Raw genomic sequence first — 24,337 nt, 5'->3', positions numbered from 1 at the left:
ACAGACATAGAGCTGTACTAAATGGACTCAGCGGGTTACATACAAGTACATGCACACACACACACACACACACACACCTCCTATATATAACAATAATAATTTATAAAGAGGTCATGAATTTGAGAGAGATTGAGGGGAACATGGGAGATGTTGAAAGAGAAAGAGTAAGAGAAGAAAATAATGTAAATAATTACACATGTAAGAGAATCTCAAAGGTTTTAAAATTTTACTTTAAATTATTAAATGTTATATATTATGGCATTCAATTAAATGGGGCATCTAAATGAAAATAATTTATTATTTAATGTGGAAAACAGTAAAAATAAATTTAGATGGGGAAAAACAATAAATACAGTAATATCTACTTTTCAATACATTAAATCAGTTTCACTGAACTTAATTTTATAAATAATTTACATAAGTAAATCACAATCAATAACCAAAACTCCATTGCTTTGGAACTGTCCATGGTGTATAGGTAGGGGACTAGCACATCAGCAAACTTTCAGCCTATCTTTAACGAGGCCAGTAATTAAAAGTCAGGTTGTGACTGTGGCAAAGGCTTTGCAAAGCCCTAAGGATGTTAGCTATTCCTCAAATATTTCCCTGTCTACTCAAAATGAACTAAAATATTCAAAGACCAAAACCATAAGAAAAAAGATTCAGTTCTCTTTCTCCTTTTTTGTTTTCTGAGACACGGTTTCTCTCCAGCTGTCCTAGAACTCTCTCTGTAGACCTGGCTGGCCTTGAACTCAGAGATCCACCTGCCTCTTCCTTCTGAGAGCTGGGATTAAAGGCGTGTGCAAGATTCAGTTCTTAAAGCGGTAGCAAAAAAGGGCTTTTTGATAAGAGCGTGTGGGTGGAGTCATGCTCGGAACAACTCCTCAACTGCTGCGAATCTTTCTTCCTTCACAAATAGCAACAGAGACTCGCGGACATCAGCTGAGGAAGGGCAGAGCTTCACCAGGCGTTCATCTTCTGAGCTGCACATTTCTCTTAACGAGGAGGAAGAAAATCAAGTGACGTCACAACTCATCTTGTTTACTACCGACTTGTAGGGAGCCAAACGTAGTTACCAAGAAACGAAATACTGCCATTTAAAGTACTGAGTTAAAAAAACAATTTTGAGTTATAAACTAAATATTTCTTTACATGAACCAAGTGCTTATTTATAAGTTAAAGAAATTGTAAGTAAGGGAAAACAATTAACAGTAGTTTGAACAAGTCCTTCAAACACAGATAATACTGTGCATTGCTTTCCTGCAGGTACCCATGCTATCTCTGTTAAACTAATGTTCTTCACAGACCTCATGGTTAAATCTAACTACAAATGCTCACAGAACACTTACAGACACAAGGGCAAGTCCAGCAGCATCCAGTGGCAACTCAGCGGCTAGGCACTAAGATGCCTGTAGGTACTAAGATGCCCGTGCTGACACGGAGGCTAGGCTTTAAAATGCCCGTGCAGAAACAAGAGCACATGACTCAGAGTCCTAATAAGTATTTTATATTCATCATAAAATAGTATGTCATCTTCTGACTGCCCCTTTTACTTTTGTTTTAAAGTTATCTCTAACAAGACTGATTTCCAACTGATATATACTGAGAATGCGATTCTTATGGTTATTAAAGAAAATATAAAGAAATAAGTTAATATATATAGTCTACATTCTTTAAAAAGGCCATGTGGGGAGGTATTATTGTACTTGTCTTCCCTAAATAATAAATTTAAAATGAGAAGGAACAAATACATTGAATATAAAACTAAAATTTCAATAAAAATGTTCAAAGTTCATTTGAAAAATATATCAAGGGTATGTCTGGAACTTTGGGCTTTTGTTTTCCTAGATGTGGAGCTCTTTGTCTTCAGTCCTGGCCTGGAATGAGAAAGAATACACAATTTCTATGTAGAAGGAAATATGTGAAAATAATTTTGCAAAACCAGTTTTGTTTCATTTTTCGGTTTTTCAAGACAGGGTTTCTCTGTGGTTTTGGAGCCTGTCCTGGAACTAGCTCTTGTAGACCAGGCTGGTCTCAAACTCACAGAGATCCACCTGCCTCTGTCTCTCGAGTGCTGGGATTAAAGGCATGCACCACCACCTCCCAGCCTGCAAAAACAGTTCTTAAAATGTTACTTGGTTAGTTATAAAAGCAAAGTTTAGCCCCTAAAATCTCAAGAGTAAAACTTGAGTTTGTGGCTCTCAGTCATACCTTTTCGTCCTTCCTGCAGCCTTCTGAAGTCTGTCTGCAGGGCAAAGAAAAACCAAGAAATTCCATCAGGAAAAGGACAAAACAATTGAAAAAGCTTCACAAACATGAAAGAGATAAAGCTGCCAGACTAAAGATAATATTATACATACTCCAAACTAACTTTTAAGACTATTGTGTTACATTAAGTAAACTAGCGCTTCCATGTGCGTGTACACGTTTGGAGGTGAATGGGCGACTTTGGGAAGTCGGTTCTTTCCTCCCATCATGTGGTCCAGAGATCAAAATCAGATTGAAAGGCTTGTTATCCAGCAGCTACACCCTCAAGCCACATGGCCAGTCTCACAAGGTTAATCTTATAGTATGGTTTCCTTAAACTTTACTAGTTCTCCTGGTACATCAGCACAAGAGACAGACAAGTGCCTCTCTGAGCACAGCTGGTCTGTCACTGCGCAGCAGCGGTTGCTCCCCAGGGAATTTCTGTTTTGTTTAGATCACTTGGATCCTTTCACTTTTAACTTCATTCTATATTAAATCAAAACTAAACTTGAGTTTCCCCTCAATTCAAAAGCTCAGTCTGAGTTATTTCTAGCCATGGTAAGGCAGAACTATTATTTTCCTCAAGGAGAGCCAACACAAGCCACGCTTTTAATAGTCTCTATTTCAGATTTAACACTTTCAGTAAGTTTAGGAAGACGTATCCCTAGAAAATCACATTCCTCTTATTTTTTAATTTAAAGTGTATTGGTGTTTTGCCTACATGTATGTCTGTGTACTGTAATATGTGCCTCTTGAGACCAAAAGATGGCACTGAATCCCCTGGAACTGGAGTTACAGATGGCTGTGAGCCACCATGTGGGTTCTGGGGACCAACCCCGGGTCCTATGCAAGACTAGCAAGGACTGCTGGTCGGTCTCCAACCCGTGCTGCATTCTTCTTCATGACTATATGCTTACCAGTTCTTCTGGAGCTCCCTTTGGGTTGGTTAGCTGAATTAACTTCATTGTTTCTCAATTCTTGGATAATGCCTTTATTTAAGCAAATATCCACGTGCACATTGAAGAGGGTAAGATCAGAAGTCTTCTGTTCTAGGTTACAAACAGGACAAACTAGAGCTCGTCCTGTTACCACCTCATCTGGACAGGGCTGGATGGACTCTTGCCTACTTAATATTCTGACAGTTTCATTCGCCAATGAAACAGGACAAGACTGGTTTGGAATATCAGAACATTCCTCTTTGCTGTGATTATTCCCTAAAGTGTCCATACTTGCTGCTTTCAATGAGTTGTCTTCAGTTTCTACCAGATCTACACCATCCGCTGAAGTGATCTCGGCATCGTCATAATCCCGCTTCTCACACAGTGGAATAGAATGGTGTGCATCTTCCTTCTGACCAATAGCTGCCGAGGAAGCACGGGAATCAGAGTTCTCACTGGTCGATGGTTCATCCAGACAAGCATCTACATGTTCGTTAAAGGCTTCCAGACTGATACCTTCTTGCTCCCTAAAGCAAACTGGACACATAAATGTCTGACAGTTACTGGAATTCTTTGATGTTTCCAAACTCTTGCTCGTTTTCTTTAAAGCCTGGAATGGTTGTGAGGTCTGTACTGCTTGCTGATCCACAATTTCACAGCTGGGTGCGTCTTGATGGCTCAAGATCCTTTCTGATCGCTTTTTATCAAAGAAACTCTTCTTATGAGACATTTCCAAAGGCTTTACAAAGTCAGTTTTGTCGGTTTTGTCTAGAACACACCCAGGAGATGGCAAAGCCTGGTGTCCAGCTTGTAGGAAGCCAATGATGCTCCTTTGTTGGTGCTTCTTGTCATCTTCATTGGAAAAAGTCGACATCCGCACACCTAAATGAAACCCAAACCGTCACTTTATGTTATGTGTATAAACATAGCCACACCCATACAAAGGGAACATTTGTACTATTATGACACATATGCAAGGGTAACTAGAGAAGTAAGTGCCTCTGGAGATGTACACACTCATATACATACATACTCTTTTTTTTAAATGCTAAGGTTTGGACCCATATATAAATCTTTGGCATGTTATACATATAATTTACCACTTAGCCACATTCTCAGACCAACATTTTCCAAATTAAAGGATACTTTTTTGAAGCTTACATTATGAAAAACTTACTTTGCTTTATAAAACTGGGTATCAGTAAACGTTAATATATTGGAGTTGGTGTGATTATATAGAACTTGCAGTAATGTTTCACATGGGTGCCATTAAGTAGGCAGTAGCTAATTGGAGTCAGCTACAGAGACCAGCTCTGATTTCTTTTTTCAGTAGACTTCACTTTCTAAGGAGTGCTTCATTTTCATGACTATTGAACAGAGAATTCCCATATGCCCCCTGCTGTCATTCACACACAGCTTCCAGTACTATACACGTGCACTGATGCGGCACTATCACCCAGTCTACGGTTTCCCTCAGCATCCACTCTTAGCAGTGTCTATGCTATGAGTTAAGATGCAGCTATAAAGACGTGAATGCACCATTAGATTCAGACTTGTTTCACTAGCCTCAAGTCCTCTGCTTTCTCTCTTCATCTGTCTCACTGGGCAATACTGTCTTTCCACTGTCTCCAAGGTTTTGCCTTTCTCAAGATGCCAAATAGCTGAAATCATACAATATTTGCTTCTTTCACTTAGCAATATTTACTTAAGTCTGCTCCTTGTCCTTTTGTAGCTTCTTTATATACTGAACATCTCCCATTGTCTGGACAACCTTGCTTGCTTCTAGGTTTTGCAATTATGAATAAAGTTTCTGTACATACATGCTCTTTGGCTGTTTTTATTTTATTTATTTATGAATATTATTACTATTTATTATTTTTGGTTTTTCGAGACAGGATTTTTTGTCACATTGGCTGTCCTGGAACTCATTCTGTAGACCAGGCTGGCCTCAAACTCACAGAGATCCGCCTGTCTCTGCCTCCCGAGTGCTGGGATTAAAGGCGTGCATCACCACTGCCCGGCTATTTGGTTCTTTTTAATATACGTCCTTCAGTGGTTTCACTGTGCGTGGTTTCTAAGTGTGAAAGCAAGATTAATGTTCTCTCTTAGCAACCTCAGTCACGTGGAAGCACAGCTTTCTAGTTTGTGTCCCACAGGTAACAACGGGCAGTGTCACAATCTGGGACTGTAATTCTGAAATCCAAAATTTCTGAAATTGTAGCTGAAGTCTCTTAGTTGACTAAACTGACATGATGTTATCTAGTACCCTCACAATCTAAAGAACAAGTTGTCTTCGTTGTTTTGTGACAGAAATAGCCACATGTTTCTTCATGTCATGCACTAACGCCCCAACAGAGCATTCCAGAGGATAATTTAAATGCCCTGCATTTGTTTCCCAAGTCTGTTAAGTTTGGCATTTGGAAACACCTTGCCTCAAGGACTTCAGAAAAAAGGATGAGAACAATTCCCATAGGTCCAGACAGAATTAAAATCACACTCTGACCATGCATCTGGCTCTAGGAATTACAATGTACAACAGCAGAGTAGGAAGTTCTTAAACAGAGGGAAAAAGATCTCCCAAGTTGACTTTATTTTTTAGGGAGGGGCCATTAAACATATAAGGGAAAACAAGAAAGGGGAGGGGGGAGAGAGGCCTACCCATCAATCTTAACCTCAGGGGATGTGGAGAAGCCGCGCTAATTTCTGTCCTTAGCAGTTCCTTAGCAACGGCAAATATTTCTTCTGCAGTAGAAAGGGTGGACTGAACTGTAGACGCGCGAGTTTTTACTTCAAAATTCACATTCTTCAGCTTAACGGTAACAGTTCTCCCCTAGAAGACAAGCAGTACGTTACCACGGCAGGCTTCAGAGCTGAGGATCAGCTGACTGCAGGTTAGAAATGTTTGGGAAGGCTGTCTGTACGTAGGAATATGCACTGTAATCAGCTGCTATAAAACATGGTCCTGTAAACTCTCACAGTTAAGATCTGAGTCTGAAAAATATCACTTAGTGAATAATCAGTAGTTCCTTCCTCAGCCAGTTAAGAAATACTTTTATATGAAGAGCAAAGTGAACTGCCACCTTTCCATCCACTGTCCAGCTCCCTGAGGTTAATTTAGCACTGAAGGCCAGGGAATGAGTGGTCAGCCTTTACTGCAAGACTGTCACAAGCCAGAGTGCTGCGCTAGAAGTTTCTAGGAATCATCTTTACAGCTGGTGTCTTAGGGACATGAGGCTCCAGTTGGGGAGGACTGATGACAGTTTAGTATTTCCTGGGGTTAAAGCAATGGGCAGCTGTTCCACTTGAGGCCAGTTCAGCTTTCTGACTCACTTCCTGACTCACTTCAGAACCACTAACTTCAGGCTGGAGAAGCCTCTCACACACTCCCTTAACCAGGTGATGACGGCGGCAGGAAATGATGGGAAGGCCACCTCACCTTTGTGGTATTCTTTCCACACTATGGCCTACACCACAGGACAAGCAACAGAGTGGCATTCTGTAGGCTATAAGGTTCTCAAGACTGGGTTCTATAAAGAAGCGGGAAAGGCAACAAATTCAGACCAAACTAGGGTGACAGGACACTAGCCACCCGCGGTTCTCTGGAGAGAATTCATAGACAAGAGCCATCCAGACTCAGTTGGAACTTGGTTAACAGCAGTACTAATGTCACTTTTCTAGTGTGACAAAAATCTATCAAATGTTAACAATTGAGGAAAACGGGTGAGAGCTATAGTGGAGATCATTGTTATTAGAAACAGTCCTGTAAGTCTGAAATGACTGTAAAAATAAGAGTGTATCTCAAAAACTTCTCCAAAAGAACTATTTTACACTCAAGTAGAGAAAAGCTAGAAGTAAAAACTCTCCTCAAATACTCGAATTTTTGCTATAACTTTTTAATACTTTTGTATTATACTTTCTAATAACTAGCCCCGGCTTGAGAGGACTGAGAAAACACTAAATGTGGACTGTTCTGAAGGAAGACAGTTCAGGGCACTCCAGGCTTCGATCTCAATGTGTTAACCAGGACCAGAGCCCTGAAACACAATGCCTGCTCTAGAAGGTCACTGTCCCTGTGAGCAAAGCCTCCAAGGATGACTGGAAACGAAGTCTGACCTGGCCCTAACTCAGACAGGGCGCTAAGGGCACAGAGCTGGCCTTATCACCCTGGAACCACTCCAGTATCACAAGGTGTCCTTCACAGAGTGACCTCATCACAGACCTCACACACAGGTCAGACTCAACTTTGTTTCTGATTGTTGGGAATAGGAATATTCTATTTTATTTGTAACCCACTTTAACAAATGCGTGGTCTCTTGACTTAGAGTACTATAATGAGAAAAGCTAAAAATTGAGATCATCCCATAAAAACTCAGCACCTTCAGTCCTTCCTTCTGGAGATCACGAGCGAGTTCAGTGCACAGTTCTTGGCATAAGCTGTACTGTTCTTCTGTTTTAAAGATCTCACTGAACGTCCTAGAGAGACAAGAAGGATTTGGGTGCACAGTGTAAACTACAGAGGGATAATTTGATAACAATAGAGTACATTCAAATAACCTAACATATTTTTCTCAGTACAAATTAAAGTTTTCACATCAACTAACACATAATTAAGTAAAAATATCTACATTCTATATAAGTGATCAAAAATATTTAGATAGGTACACTGATCGACAAAACCCACAATTTTATGCTTTCTCTTTTCTTAAGACAAGATCTTACTTTGCAGCCCTGGTCGGGCTAGAACTTGCTATATAGACCAGGCTGCCCTTGAATTCGCAGGGATCGGTCTTGTCTCCTCCTCTCTAAAACTAGGATTAAAGGTATATATATATATGCCACCATGCTCAGTTTTCACTCATTTTTTAACTGGCATATTGGTACTTTCTTATTATGAATTCTTTACATAGCAAAGAAACTAACACTTTATATGTGATTGTGAACCAGGGTTTTCCTCCCCTAGTTCCGAACCAAATTTGATACCCTAGTGCATCTTTGAAAATCAAAAAGAAAAGAAACAGTCAGTGATACTTAAATGTCTCCATAGTTCTGATGTTTTGAAGAAATAATTGAGGGACTTTTAAAATGGACACATTTCCCTATAAACAAAGTGCCATTAGGATTTCATGTGGCTCCAAACAAGATGCTAGGCCACAAAACTAGACACTCTCTAACTTCTCCTTTACCAATATTACGTCAGACTCGACTCTTTATCTGAAACATTTAAAAAGGAAGATTTATATTTGGGTTGCTTTTTAAGACAAGTTAACATGAAATATCTGTCTGTACACAGTGAGATATCCTCAGATGGGAGTCAAGTTTTAAAACAAATTCATTTGTTTCGTATACACCTTATATACAGAGCTTGAAGGTACTTGTACACAGTGTTCTAATAATCTGTGTTTTGATGGAAAACCATCACATAAAACGAGGGGCAAAGTTTTCCATGTGTGACAGCATCTCAGCACTCGGAAAATCTTGGTTTTGAAGCATGTCAGATTTCCGAAGTTCATATCACAGACACTCAACATGTAACTTGAAACCTCTGTTCACTTGGCCAATACCTGAAGTTCTTAGAACTTCCACTATAATGTTTTATCACTCTCAGATAAACATTTAATTGTTCTTATAAAGAAGATTAGAAATCCTAAAATGCCTAGTTTTCCCTGAACAGGAGTAACATCTGTATTAAAAGTATAAATGTCAACTATGCTGTTCTACTGTGAGCACAGCAACCAAAGATAATGTGTTGAGCATAGGTGTTTACTTTGGGGTATAAGCTGCCCAAACTGTGAAATATTTTTTTACTGTAGTGATATTTTACTAAAAATGAACTTGAAACAGTTTAATATACACTGAATAATGGATCATTAACTTTATTTTTATTTAACATAAAAAACATTACCTTTCAACGCTCATGCTTTTTCTTTCTCCATCTCTGAAATGAGAAAAAAAGTATTTATTTCTCAAAGAAAATTGAGTTCTAGCTCAGTTGGTAGAGCATGAGACCCTTAATCTCAGAGTTGTGGGTCTGAGCCCCAATTGGGCACCATTATGTAAATGGAGACTGTGCTTTCATTTCCCTGCCACTCAGACCCAAATAATCACACAAAACTATATTGATCACAACACTGTTTGGCCAACAACTCAGGCATATCCCTAGCTAGCTCTTATATCTTAAATCAATACATTTCTATTAATATTTGTATCACTGTGGCTAAGGTTCTGGCTTCTGTGTCCTTTGGCAGCTACATGGCATCTCCTTGACTCTGCCTACTCTCTCTATATCTCTGTACAGATTTCCCACCTGACTTTACTCTGCTAAACCATTGGCCAAAACAGCTTCATTCATCAAACAATAATAGCAACACTTACACAGAAGGTCACCCACATCACTTTTGGTCAATAAGAGAATTTAATATATTCCTTTTGATCGATTGATTAATTAATTAATTAATTAATTAATTTTATGTGTATGAGTGTTTTGCTGTTATGTCTGTCTGTGCACCATGTATGTTCAGTGCTCACAGAAGTCAGAAGAGAGCTGGGCGGTGGTGGCGCACGCCTTTAATCCCAGCACTTGGGAGGCAGAGGCAGGTGGATCTTGGAGTTCGAAGCCAACCTGGTCTACAGAGCGAGTTCCAGGACAGGCTCCAGAGAAACCCTGTCTCCAAAAACAAAACAAAAAAACAAACAAACAAACAAAAAAAAAAAAGAGAATGCCTCTGAAAATGGAGCCACCACATGGGTGCTCGGAATCAAAACTGGGTCCTCTGGTGCTTTTAATTGACGACCCACTTCTACAGGCCCCTAACATTCTCTTCAAATACTTCATTCAAAATTCTTTATCTTACAAAAACCATGGATGCTTTCTTTTAAATCTAAAAGTGACACTGTCTCTAAGACATAAATAGATAAGATACTTTGATTTCATGTGTTATGGATCACTTATATCTATGGTAGAAAAATATTTGGAAATAGTATCTAACCTGTTTCTATTAAAAGTCTGAATATTAAACGTATGAAAATCAACAGGAAGCAGCAACGTAACAGTTCCCGACCACAGGCTCCCGGCCACAGGCTCCATCTACATCTCAGAAATTCAATGCTGTTTCGTTTGGGGGCTTCTACACCAACTCCTCCCCTACATACCGTTCGTTATTTCATCTCAGTCAGAATGTGGTCTAGGATGATGACTGAGGATCTAAACCACCTACTTTGACTGGACTCTAGCTACTCTAATAGGGACAACTGAACTAAAGAAACTGAGGTAACACTTGTTTTATTCATTTTCCAAACATTTAATGGATGTAATATGCCTAAGAGTTGCTCGAGAATGTAGGTACAGACCTTGTCTCACATGACCAAGGCCTTGGGTTTGAGTCCCAATACTGAAAAGCAAAACAAAACCAGAGCGAAAGAAGGTAGGCCCGACAACACAATCCTATAGCATTAATTCCAGCTATTAGGGATACTGAGGCGAGAGGCCTATAAGTTCAAGGCCAAGTAAGGTAATTTCAAAGTCACCTGGTTAACTTAGGTGAGACCCTATTTCAAAATAGGAGAGAGAGGATGTTGTTCAGTGGTAGAGCACATACCTAATATATGTGAGGTTCAATCACAAGAACCAAGCCCCCCAAACTCAACAAACAAACAAAAAACAACTAAACAAATAACAACAACAAAGGGCGGAATGCTCAGAAGGGAGAAATACTACAAACCGAAGCTGCACAGGGCACTAGAGAACACAGGCTGAGGGGAGGAAGGCCGGCTACAGTACATCACAAGTGAGTTGTCAATCTTTCACCTAAAACTGGCCTCTCTATACTACAGACTAACACCTGCTGCATTATATCAAACTGAAAATATGACAATATTTGCATTAATAAGCAATCTAGATCACTTACAACTTACAATTGTGATTTCACTTCCATTATGTACATGCAAGATCAGTCTTCAAACTGCAGCCTCAAGGAACAAAGACTGAGTAGAGAAGAATTCCTCCAGCTTTGTATGCCCCGCCCTCTCTCCGACAGATGGGTCTCACTATGTTTTTAGCCTCGGCTAGCCTCTAACTCATCATCAGACTTTGCTGTTTTTTATGTAATGAATTTTATCCACATCCTCTTGATTTATTGCTGTCCTTTAATTTAAGCACAGAATCTAAAGAGAGCCAGGCACGATGGTGCTGTATGCCTGTATCACCGCACTCCCCCCCACAACCCATCCTACAGTCTTTTGAAGGTTTGCTATCAGGACGGATCATGATAAAAACACTGCCTAGGGTTGACTTTGAGGATTTTCATGCTTCTCTCTATCCATCCACAACAGTTCAGAACCCAGACGAAAAGTTGGCAGAAGAAAACACAGAACTTTTGTTTAGGTGTCCCAGCTTCTCCCAGGGCTTTGCGAGGTCAGCTCCTTCCAGCCCTCACCTCGGGCGACTGTCAACCCAGCAGAGATCTCTGACGTCACTCTTTAGCCCTCACCTCGGGACGACTGTCAACCCAGCAGAGGTCTCTGACATCACTCTTTAGCCCTCACCTCGGGCGACTGTCAACCCAGCAGAGATCTCTGATGTCACTCTTTAGCCCTCACCTCGAGACGACTGTCAACCCAGCAGAGGTCTCTGACGTCACTCTTTAGCCCTCACCTCGGGACGACTGTCAACCCAGCAGAGGTCTCTGACGTCACTCTTTAGCCCTCACTCCACCTCACTCTCTGCATTGTTTCTTTGGGATTTTCTATTTCTCATACTAGGGTGTAAACTTCATGAAGGCAGAACTTTGTCCAACCCACGAGTAATGTCTCTAGCACTTACAAGTGTCCAATGGAAGATAAATACACAGTATCCATTCACACATCAGGATCTGGCTAAAGAATAAATTGGGGAACATAAGCTACCTTTCTTTCCTCAACAACCTGACCACCAACTTTCCTTTTACAATCTGAAAACAGAACAAGACAAGCAGGGGATGGAAGTAACCACCATTCCTTTCTCCCATATTCCTCACCACTGAAGCCAACACCCAGAAGTGAGTCATTATCTCCCCTTTTCCATAGTCAAACTGACAACTTTAACCAAGATAGAACCTAAGTTAAATCAGTCAAGATGAATTTAAAAACATTTAAAAGGTTCAAACTGACACCGATAAATGATAATGAGAATGATAAAAAGCCGAATTATTCTATAGATACCTTGCCAGGTCTGTTGACCCTAGACCCAGGGCGATGTGAAGGAAATAATGCCAGGATGTCTCGGAGAAAAGGAGAGAAAGCAATGCTCTCTGCTGGTAGAGTTCCGTGCAAGTAACAATTCCCAGGGCCATTAACATTTTCTCTGTCACTTTTCCTATTCCAGAAACCTACAAGAGAATCCACACTTAGATGAAATTGGGTGTGTTCAGGGTGGTATAGTCACAGATGAACCAACATTTATAATTTAGGATTTTAAAATGAGATCATAAGTGTGTGCGTGTTTGCAGGAGAATGTTGGTGTTGAAGCTTGAATGCAGAGCCTTGAACATGCTAAATAAACTGTCTGCCACGAGTAACAGTTGAAGATTATAATCTTCCGTAGCTGACGAAAGGTATGAATAATATTATTTTTACATGTCATGCAAGAAGACTTATGTTTTGGTCACACAGCTTAATTCAATAGAGTTTTTAAAGGCACCTAAAAAAGAGTTCTGTGAGCATACAAATTTTGGAAATGGTAGAGCGAACAAACAAAAACTTTTTAGTACAATATTTGTGATTCTTTAATATACTAATATCTGCACTCCGATGGGATTTAGAATTTTGTTTTTGACAAATTAAACCAAAGTACTTTACCATCTTTAAAATAATAAACTTTCCCATAAGGTTCCAGAGATGACATATTTTATTATTTATAGTGTAATCTATATCTTATGTTTTTTTATAACTAAGGATTTTTAAATTATTTTAATTATTTTATAATTAAGAACTTTTAAATGAGATTTTTAAAATCGCACTGATATTTGAATTTACCCATTATTTGCACCTAGAACTTAAAAAAAATAGAACACTTATTCAAACCTTAGAAAAAACTACTGTGTGTATATAGTACCTAGGAATCATCAACACTGTGGCCTTTGCTATAGCCTTTTCCTTGAACATTGAGCAATACGTTATACAAACTCAATCATGGCTATTATCTTGAGCAGGCTCTAGACTGTCATATAGTATAGGGAAACAATTGTTAAAAAAGATAAAGAGGACATACAGCACAAAAATCCAGAAGCTATAAATAATAAAATATGTCATTTCTGCATCCTTGTGGGAAAATTCTATCACCTTAAGATGGTGAAGCACTTTGGTTTAATTTTCTCAGAAACAAAATTCTCTATCCCTTTGAGGTGCACACCTATTCGTCTACTAGCTGCCTGACTGGAGAGCCATGGGAGCACTAAGCTGAAGCTGAAAGCCCTCCTCCTCGTGCTCCTCTTGCGTCCTCTGCCCTTTGCAGGTATGGACTTACAAGTCCACCATCTCTTATTTACTTTAAGCTCTCCTGCAGCTGATTTCCTTAAACATGACTTTCAGGGTTCTAGGTACAGCAAAGTTCTCACCTGCCATCTATTATTTTATGACTATTCAGCAAAGAATATTTATTATGTGTCTGGCGCCTCTCTCAAATTCAGAGTATGTACACAAATGACGATTTCATATAAAATCCCACCTTCCTAATAGGCAGGTCCTTGATGAAGTCCATCACTGCTTTTCTGCTGGGGAGAATTTGGTATTGTCCATTTGGCTTATTCTTATCACTGCACACTTTTGCTAGCATTGTGTTGGGGGCAATACCTTCAAAAGAAGAGGAATCAATCATTCAAAGAAGTTGCTATGTATAAATTAACTATGTGATAAGAAAATGAAAGTTAAATGCAAATAATCTGAAATGACATTTGGCTACTGGCCAAATGTCCCCAGGGCTTTCTGTGCCTTTGGGGAAAGGGAATGGACTAGCTGTGGCAAGGAAATGAGGACTATTTGAGCCTCCACATTTTCACGCCCAAACGTAATTTCTGAACTGAGTAACACCAAGTGTCAGCGCCTTGCTTACAACTGCACTAGGAGTAAGGGCTGTTTCTCAGAAAAGATCCAGAATATAGCTATGACGGATGCTTACTTTCCGAGAAGTTTTTCTGAATGTAAACTTTCACATTAAAAATAAATTTTCTGACTTACAATACATTAAAAGCAACAACAATAAAAACTTAATCTTTTTTGTTACTCACAAAGAAACCACCACACACTATGATTTACAATTTCTAGGAGTCTTAAGACAACTTATAGTAGGTAACATATAAATGTATTTGTTAATAGTTCATTTTGGTCTTTATAGATATTTTCTTAAAGCTGATTGTGCATGCTTACCGTTTGGAATAGAATACATTACCCTAATCCCAACACACATGACTTTACAAGATAATATTTTTTATAATGTGATAATTTATCACAGACATTGTGAGAAGTGATTGTAACCATTATTAGTTCCCTGTGCTAAGACCCTGTGATGCTCTTAGGAGTTGATAATATATGTAAAGCAGGGGGACTTTGTTGGCTTTGGTTTTTTACCAAATGTTCTTAAGTTGCTACATTGCAAATTGATCTTTTTCTTGGTGGGATTTTGGGGGAGTTCACCAACTTTCATGTATCTAGGATCTTTCCTACAACATAATCTAGTATAAGTGCCAATCAAAAATTCTGTACAAATCCAACTAAAATATATTTTATACTTAAGGATTACTATTCTAGATTTATGATATTTTCTGCCTTGGGCCATAGGCTTTTTGCTTAATAACAGCTCACCTGTAGGTTTAGCCAGCCTCAGTAGATAGAAGTAGCTAGCAGCCAAATCAAATGTTACCATCTACTTTCCAACAAGGAATATCCCCTTAAATACCTGCGCTGGCTGTCAGTGTTGTTTTTTGTTCAATTCTGAAGCGAATTTCCTTTACCACTTCCTCAGCTGATGTTCCAAAAACAACTGAATTTTGGAGTATTTGAAGATTGCTTTGTTCTTCAGAGTTTAGCTGGGAAGGATTTCCTTCGGGTTGCAAATCAGGAGGACTGTCTTCAAACAGCAGCGGGGAGACGGATCCTTCATCCTCATTCAGTTTGTCAGCTTCCTCACCTGCTTCACCCACGTCTAAAAACAACAGCAACAAGTCACCTTCATTTTAAGGAGTACACATTTTTAGGCTCAGTCTCACTTCATTCTTTTTTTTTTTTCAATGTCTTCCCCTATCCCAATTCCCTCTATTATTTTTCTCTTTCTTCCCCCTGCCCTTCCTCTCTTTGTGTGTGCACATTCATGTGTCTGCTAGAGACAGTTTAGGAGCCCTCACTAGCCTTGAGCTATGATCGAGGGTGCCCAAGTCTTCTAAGAGTGGGATTACAGGCATCAGTGCCCACCTCTTTTCCTACACTGCTGAAAACAAACCAAATTCAGTTTTGTTTCTAGAAACCGAGACAAGAAAGGCTATCAAAAATCATCGTAACTATATAGTAAAGAATGCGGTCAGGCTTTCCTTAAAAGACCATTATCCATTTCTTTAGTGCACATTGTAAATAAAATAGTTTAACTTTGGGAGTCCATTACTTTTTAAGAAAATAAGTATTTTTCACAGTATTCTTCTCTAAGGGAAAAAAAAATCCTTTTTAAGCTAAAATTAGGAACGAGGAGGAAAAAGCGTTAAACAATAAGAGTAATCGCAACCAAAATTAAATTTTGTTTTGGAGGAGGAAAAACTTAATTTTTCTTTATTCATGGAAGAAATCTTAAAAATGTTAAAATCCTCTCAAATGTCTCTTTTCAAATGCTAACTCACCCATCCCCCTCACAGGGTTTCTCTGTGTAACAGTGCTGGCTGTCCCAGAAACCACTCTGTACCAGGCCGGCCTCGAACTCACAGTCTGCCTCTGCCTCCCAAGGGCTGGGATTAAAGGCATGCACCAGCAGCACGTTTTTAAGTTGCTTATTAATAAAACATTTCTTTCACTGAGGGTGCTTTTACTATAAATGGAAAGTACTTCTGAAAGTTGAACTTCTTTATACAAATTCTTAGAGTCTGATCCAATATTTGAAGGTCCTGATTTAAAGTAAAAAAGTGTAATGATCAGAAGATTTCCTGAGTAAATTGGGAGCATGGGGACCTTGGGGGAGGATTGAAAGGGGGAGGAGAGAGGCAGGGAGGAGAGCAGAGAAAAATGTAGAGCTCAACAAATATCATGGAAAAAATTTTTTAAAAAAAGTGTAATTAACAATACGTTGGAAAATGTTATCATTAAAAAGTAAAGTTATTATTGCTATTATTAAAAAGTAGTTGGGCATAGTGATACATGCCTGTAATCCTGGTACCCAGAAACTTGGGAGAATAAGGCAGGAGGATGGCAAGTTCGTGCTTATCCTGGGATGCACAGTGAGATCCCATCTCAAACAAAGAAACACATTATTTTTTAAAAATGTAAGATAACCAATTAGTTATTAGCTTATGCCCATTTTTCAAATATAGTATAAAATTCTTTACCCTGATACCAATACTAAAGATATTCACATGAACTATTCCATTAAAAACTATTCTTTAAGCTTACAATAGGATAAAATAATTTAAATGTATTTATAAGATCAATAACAGAGTTTTCTGATCCCATTTCATAACGTGTATTTCCCAAATTAAGGTAAATGCAGAAGCAACAATTAAATTCTTTATTTTATTTTAGCCCAGGGTAGACTTAAATTAACTACGTATCTTGCCCAGACTGGTCTTGAACTTCTACTTCTATTGCCTCAGCCTTCAAAATGTTGAGATTATGAGTATGAAAACACACCGGGCTTAATTAAATTAAATTCCAAGACATCTGAATGCACTTTACTTAAAAAATGAACTTGTCTTTAGAAAATGTCTAAAGATATATAAATAGTATAACAGATACCTGATTAATTTCAAACTTTAATTACAGCATATGAATTAATTTATAGAAAGAAGTTTCCCAAATCTGAATTCACAAGCCACATTCATAACACAACCTATTTTTATTACATCTGTGCTTCAGGTCATTTCCATTTTTATATTCTGATTTTTAAACCTTAGAGCAACTTGGAGGGGAGCAGAAATACAGAACAGCTGGATGAAGCAAAGTGTGCCGCCTCTGGAGCATCAGAGCCGCTGCAGAGCAACACAGGCGTCTTCTCAACCCCAGCTGTGCTTTGCTCCCATATGGCCTGGCTGTGTAACATACTGCAGAAGTGGTTTCCCCTCCTGACCGGAAGCCCTGCACTCTTCCAGGACTGAAGCAATGAGAGCACAAAGCTAGATGAGAGCATGCATGTGCATTTCAGTCACTCAAGCACACAGCTTGATGTTGATATTCTAAGCTTCCTTGTCCAGAAATTATTACTCTCTTTAATATATATTTCCATCAAAGAAAAAGAGAGACCTACCTCCTAGGTAATGAGGTAATGAAGCTTCGACTTGATGTCTACATTGACCTTGCTGCAAACAAGGTGATCCCCTAACAGTGTAAGGCTTAGAATTTGATGCTGCCAGTACATGGTGGCATACGCCTTTAATGCTAGCACTGGGGAGGCAGAGGCAGGAGGATCTCCGTGAGTTCTAGGCCCGTTTGGTCTACAGAGTGAAGTCGAGGACAGGCAGCGCTCAGTTAAGGGCTATGTAGAAAAAGCCAGCTCTAAAGAATAACAATAATAGCAACAACAACAAAACCCCCAAAACCAAAAAAGAAAAAAAACCCAACAACAAGAGAGGCAGAGATGGGGGGATGGGGAGGGAGAAGAAGAAGAGAAAAAAATGGATGCCATTGTACAACTACCATTTTTGTTCAAGGATGTTACTAACATGTTTCCCCACACTGCAGACCCCTTTGATGCTGTGAATGAGTTACACACATGAAATGGGGCTGCGATGTGTGAACGAGAATCCCTTTAGGTCACCTTCTCAGCTGGGTGAACTTTGTTCATGGAGTCAAGATACGGCAGACATTTGAAGTAAAAGATCTTTTGGCAAAGGGACTGGAAGCAGAAGGAATGTGTTAACATCAGAATGCTTTGGATAAATGATAAAAGTATAGCTTGGAAAACATACGGAGTCCTGAAATTTTCAATTGTACAGAAGAGTCATGGAGGGCCTGGGGCGATGCCTTTGTGGATCAAGCGCTTGCTAACCAAGCTTGAAGACCTGTGTTGGGCTCTGCAGTACCTGCATAAAAACCTGGTGGGGAAGGGGGCATCCAGGGGTCAGGGGTGATGGGACACAATGACAACAAAACCCCAGAGCTTTCCAGAAAATCAGTTAGCTCTAGATTCAGAAAGAGACCTTGACTCAGAAAATAAAAATAAATAAATAAGGTCTCCACCTTCGAGTGGGAGCGGAGGCACTGAGTCCACTACTGCCTCCAACCCCTGAGTCATAGTAAGGTCTCAGTAAGGTGTATGGGGAAGAAGGGAGAGCGAGGTCATAAATCTTTGCAGGATTGAAAACAGTCACATTATCGTATTACAACTAGATTATAGAAAACCTGAGAAACAAAGAAAAACAAACTCAACAAAGATTTTAGTGTGTTTGAGGCTAATCTTTTTTTTTTAAATCTGATTTCTATCAACAATAACAACAACAACAACAACAAAAAGGCCACTTTAAACAGGAACTTCCTCCACTTCTACGTAATCGAAACCCTTTGATATTAAGAAAATAACTGCTCTGCAACTACCCCGGAGAAGAACTCTGCAGATCCTCAAAGTCTGGAGAGCCAACATTGTCATCTGACTTTAAAGACGCTGTACTTATAGTTCACATTTCTGATTTTACATGTTTATAAAGACAGAGCTCATTCTATCCTATATACACAACTGAATTAATTGGGGTGATCCAAAGGCTGATTTCTGCTACTATTTAGTTGGTAGTTCTAATAAATTGTTTACCAATTTTGACAGAATTTCCTGTTTTGCTGAAATATCTTCTTTTGTCCTCAGGCCAATCTTGCCTTTCCTCTAAGTGCTGCGTTATATTCAAGTAGGCTTCATCCAGACTCACGGCCATAAAGTTGGGATCATATTCAGCAAGAATCTCCTTCACCTTCAAAAAGAACAACCACAACAAAAGTTTAAATTCTGCTGCCACAGCAAAACTTCCTGTCTTATATATCTGATAAAAAGCACTAATATTCTTACTTTGCAACTAGAGTAATGATCCTGCAATCAATAGCTCACGGATTTAAGGGATAAATAATTTACTACCAGTGGATATATGTCAAATTCTCTTTTGCACTAAAATAGATCATGAAGGCAAAAGTCTGTGAAATAGCCTCATCTGATGCTACCTGAATCTAGCATCCTACATCTAGAATCACAAAGCAAGTTAAATAAATCTCACACAATATCCCAGTAGGAACAAAGAGAAAGTGACTAAGGTTTAACACGGCCAATCAAAAGTACTCCCTCTCATCTCTTTTCTGAAGATTTTTTGTTTATTTAAAAGAAGAATGTAAAGAACTACTATGTTTTAGAGAGCAGTACATTTCAGTTAATCATTATATGAACAATAATCACACAAAATAAAGCTCTACTATTTATAGGAATCTGGACTGGAAAAGATGATAAATCTATAGAAAAATGGCATGCTTGCACTAAATGAAAGATGAAAATTTGGAGTTTCTTTGTGACATGCAGGAAATACACAAAGATTAGAATTACAGCTAATATAGATCAGCAAAGCCTTTTATATGGGGTAACTTGATTACATAAGATCATGAAGGAGTCTCTTTGCTGTTTGTCTTTTAACTACACAAGAATTAGCTGAAGTAAAAGGGAAGGATTGCCAAAATTACCTAGTTAATAGAAAATATCTTTGCTGAATCGTTAGTCTTCATCTAACATATAAAAGCTTTGATTCGCTTCATTAGAGAACTTTCTGTTTTATAAAAAAGTAACTGTTCTATCTTAACGTAGTCACGAACAACTGAGGGGAATTTTAGAAAATGATGATGTAAAACTTGCCATACTTTTATTCAGAGTGCTTTAAATAGCTTTGTTCTTGTAGAAGAAGCCGTTCTGTAACAGGTGGGAATGGTATCTTTCTGGGGAAAAGGACACTGGCAAGTCTGTGCCTGGCAGTCCTCTAAGACTGAATGAGCCGTGCTCCCTGGAGGCACAGCCTCGTACTGCTCTCTTTCTCTCCATCGGACACCACCACAGAACAAAACAGACTGCTCCCGTAAACACCAAGCACTTGATAAGAACAGCAAGGTTACCCTAACATTTGGACAAAACTGATGCTCCTTAAATTTATTAGCCAGGCCAGAAACATTAATGCATCAACACTGCATTTACATGCAAGACTCATTTGCTATATTAACTAGCAAGATGTTGCTCAAATTTGAAGATTTGCCCGGCTAGCTCAGTCGGTAGAGCATGAGACTCTTAATCTCAGGGTCGTGGGTTCGAGCCCCACGTTGGGCGCCAAAATGAAGGTGTAAGTCACAAACAATGCCACACCAATTTGGGATTATGATTAATAGGGTGATATTTATTTAAAGGGGAAAAAACTTACTGATCACTGTCCCAGGCAACGGCCCTCTACGCAACGCAACCAGGAGTCTAGTCGCCGGCGGAGCAGGAAGTGAAGAGAGAGAGGAGAGGGAAGTGGCCGCTTTTTTAAAGGGAGAGAGACCACGCCCCAAGGGGCTGGTATCTCAGCGGCGATAGGCTGGAGGAGTGGGAGGACCTCCCGCAACATTTTTCCAGCTTACATAAATAAGCAGATGATAGAGAACTAAAAATCATTTAGTTCTCATGTCATATTGTGGGAAGTTTTACTAAGCTAGAGTATGATTCAAGGTCTTTCTTACAAAGTCTTTGTAAGATTTTTTTTTCAATTACCAAACCTTGTACTCATGCTGTTATTTATTTTTTAACTGTGTTTACAGAAAAAATTATTGAAAATATATTCTCTTTGCCTACCACTTTTTCAAAAATAGGAACAAAACAATTGATTTAAGAGACTGCTTTTGAATGAATAAACCTGTTTTAGTATGGTGGCAATATTTCTAGAGAAAGTGAGGTAGAATAAATTACAGGAATTTAAAGCTCACTTGCATGTCTAAGTGATTGTAAGCACTGTATCAGAGCTAGAGAGTTGGCTCAGCAATTAAGAGCACACGCGCTCTTCCAGAGGACCAGAGTTTGGCCACTAGCACCCATGTCAGACGTCTCACAGTGACCTCTGAGTCTGACTCAGGAAATCTACTGTTTCCATAGGCATCTACACAAATGTGCCTACCACACACAGGCATAAACACATACATACAATTAAAAAGTAACAAAAAAAATCTTGAAAAAATAAAAGAGTGGTACACCATAGTTTTAGTATTTAGATAGCTGCCTTCTTCTCCTCTTTCTTTTCTGATAGACACTCATATACCTTAGGCTGACCTCAAAATACTGAGTGGTTGATGTTGGCCTTGAACTCCTCAACCTCCCGTCTCCACAGTGCAAGAACTACAAGTCATGCTCAGACAATGCTCTATGATACACTTCCCTGTAGAACAGCAGTCCAAGAGTGATGTACATGCAGCACTCTAGATCTTAACCAAGGAATTAAGTCTCCACACTGTACCACAGATCAATTTTAGTGAAAACCAAAGGAATGATACTTTTTCATAGGGATAGTTCAGGATTTTAAATTATGTAAACAAATCACTATATTTTATTCTTTTTGAAGCAAGAGAGTATCCCTCATTTTTTAAGTCTCATAGGCAAAACATGGATCAAGCAACTCTGTAGGATTATGAGACAATCTAATCACGCGTAGTGAATTTTACTTCTGTTTAAAGTAGAGACAGGCTTGGTAACCCAGGCCAGCCTGAGTTACACAGTGAGTTCCAAGACAGTCAGAGTCAAAACAAGCAACAACAACAAAATGATTACGTAAATTTAATTTAGAATAGATTGAAATTAGTGAGTAGCTTCTATAAATTAGGAATATTAGGTTACTCTAGAAAAATTATTTAAAATTAACGTTATGCTTTAATTATTAAGGCTTTACAAAGTTTTGAGAAATGGTAGAGAATTGAGAGATTGAGAGTAGATGAAAAATACATGGAAGGCAAAGCGTCAGGAAACAGAATGATACGTCTGGATACACTATAAACAGCTCACCCTTTACTGTGGCTAAGACCACATCTTGACAGTCTAAGGCATCTGGAGTCGAGAGTAGGTGACAGAAAGCCAGTAAAAGGGTTTGGGGTGGGACAGTCACTTACCTCCTTACTCACAGCTCGGTATTTGTCAAAGTTTGGGGGCACTATAATAAGTTGTGGGCAAAGTCTCTTAGCAATAAACCCTGGCAAGGCTGCACGAACACCAAACCTCCTTGCATGGTAATTTGAAGTAGCCTGAAAGAAAATGGACCGCACAGGGAAAAATAAACAACCCTAAATGGACATATTGATCAGTGCATTCATAAGAAACACATTACTGGCGTGCATCTTCAATTCAAGGGCATTTCTTTAAAAGCACTGTCTTGGACCACATCTTGACTTTCTTAAAAAACCATGACCCCGTCTCATTGTTATTTCTAAATTTAAAACATGGTACCAAGTAATAAGTAGGACTGAACTAATAATTTTTTTTTTTTAAATAGGTGTGGTGGTGAATATCTAGGCATCAGGAGACTAAGGCAGGAGAACTACTAGTTTGAGGTTCAAGGTTAGCCTATTCTGCATGACAAATACTGGCTTTAAATAATTAAAAAAATATTTCCACTAATTAAACTTCAGGGGTTTTAAGGTATGCTGTAATATCATATACATCTAAGTCTGGATGACAGTAGATGTGCTATAGTAAATAATATAGAATAGTTTTATGATGTGTGAGTTCCTCAGATTTTGAGCTTGTAGTACACTGTAAATAGTAGCATCTATTTTTCTTCCTTCTTTTCTTTCTTTCCTTCTTTCTTTCTTTCTTTCTTTCTTTCTTTCTTTCTTTCTTTCTTTCTTTCTTTCTTTCTTTCTACCTATCTACATCTGTCTATCATCTGTCTACCTCTCTCTCTCTCTCTCTCTCTCTCTCTCTCTCTCTCTCTCTCTCTCTCTCTCTCTCTCTCCTTACCTAATATTTAGTTTGTTTGTTAGATTGTTTCTCAAGATAGGGTTGGTTTTTCTGTGTAGCACTGGCTGTCCTGAACATGCCCTGTAGACTAGGCTGGCCTGAAACTCAGAGATTGGCTTGTCTCTGCCTCCTGAACGCTGGGATTAAAGGCTGTTTCATCACTGCCTAGTTCAGCGGCAATATTTTTACTTTACTCTTTTCTTAAAAAAGTTATTCTTACCGCATGTGCACTGGTGATTTTGTCTACATGTATACTTGTGTGTAGGTGTCAGATCCCCTGGAACAGGACTTACAGTTGTGAGCTACTATGTGGAGCTGGGAATTGAACCTTGGTCCCCTGGAAGAGCAGCCAGTGCTCTTAATCACTGAGCCGTCCCTTCTGTCCCCTACACTTACACTTATTTTGTTGTTGTTTTTTGTTTTTCGAGACAGGGGTTCTCAGTGTAGCCCTGGCTGTCCTGGAACTAGCTCTCTAGCTCTTGTATACCAGGTTGGTCTTGAACTCACAGAGATCTGCCTCTCTCTGCCTCCTGAGTACTGGATTAAAGGTGTGCACCACCACCGCCAGGTCTACATTTAACTCTTATCAGAAGGTAGAGTCTAGTTCTTCAGGCCAAGTGACATTGCCTATGACTTACTTAAACTAAAAGAATTAAAGGAAATTATGCTGTGTGAGTCCTGAAGCCTTAGTCTTAAGAACCTGCAGTTTACGCTCTTGATTTTTATGGTTCTGCAGCCACTAAGCATTTAGAGCATCCTAAAAGGTATATTACAATACTACATGACAAGGAAATGAGGACACTAGAGTTGGAAGTCACTTTAATCACCACAGTAGAAGTGAATCCACCTTGAATTTCCCCTGTTAGATAATGCTAACTAATCCCAGAAAACACAGCCAACTCGCCCTTACTGAAACCTGCATAAAGTAAAGATTACAGGAAAAAACATAGTTTTCTGCAGGAACAGAAGAGGTCGCTTATGCAGCAATGAATGCTGCCATGGA

The 24,337-nt window shown here is 39.1% G+C and overlaps 1 protein-coding gene across 1 annotated transcript in view; it reads right to left on the bottom strand.

Annotated features, from left to right (window-relative positions):
• Window positions 1-210: 210 nt before the first annotated feature.
• Polk (DNA polymerase kappa) overlaps window positions 211-24,337 on the bottom strand; it is a 60,966-nt gene continuing 36,839 nt past the window's right edge. Inside the window, exons 5-15 of the mRNA XM_075976270.1 lie at window positions 22,488-22,619; window positions 19,150-19,303; window positions 15,112-15,357; window positions 13,885-14,009; window positions 12,381-12,547; window positions 9,088-9,120; window positions 7,562-7,658; window positions 5,844-6,015; window positions 3,165-4,067; window positions 2,212-2,245; window positions 211-1,877 (exon numbers count right to left, since the gene is read on the bottom strand). Coding sequence (XP_075832385.1) covers window positions 1,793-1,877; window positions 2,212-2,245; window positions 3,165-4,067; window positions 5,844-6,015; window positions 7,562-7,658; window positions 9,088-9,120; window positions 12,381-12,547; window positions 13,885-14,009; window positions 15,112-15,357; window positions 19,150-19,303; window positions 22,488-22,619 — 2,148 coding nt within the window. The 3' untranslated portion in view covers window positions 211-1,792. The remainder of the gene's footprint in view (window positions 1,878-2,211; window positions 2,246-3,164; window positions 4,068-5,843; window positions 6,016-7,561; window positions 7,659-9,087; window positions 9,121-12,380; window positions 12,548-13,884; window positions 14,010-15,111; window positions 15,358-19,149; window positions 19,304-22,487; window positions 22,620-24,337) is intronic.

This window comes from Microtus pennsylvanicus, chromosome 6 (assembly GCF_037038515.1).
Source record: "Microtus pennsylvanicus isolate mMicPen1 chromosome 6, mMicPen1.hap1, whole genome shotgun sequence".
Taxonomy (NCBI): domain Eukaryota; kingdom Metazoa; phylum Chordata; class Mammalia; order Rodentia; family Cricetidae; genus Microtus; species Microtus pennsylvanicus.
The sequence above is the reverse complement of the archived record's forward strand: the minus strand, read 5'-3'. Positions and strand labels throughout refer to the sequence as shown.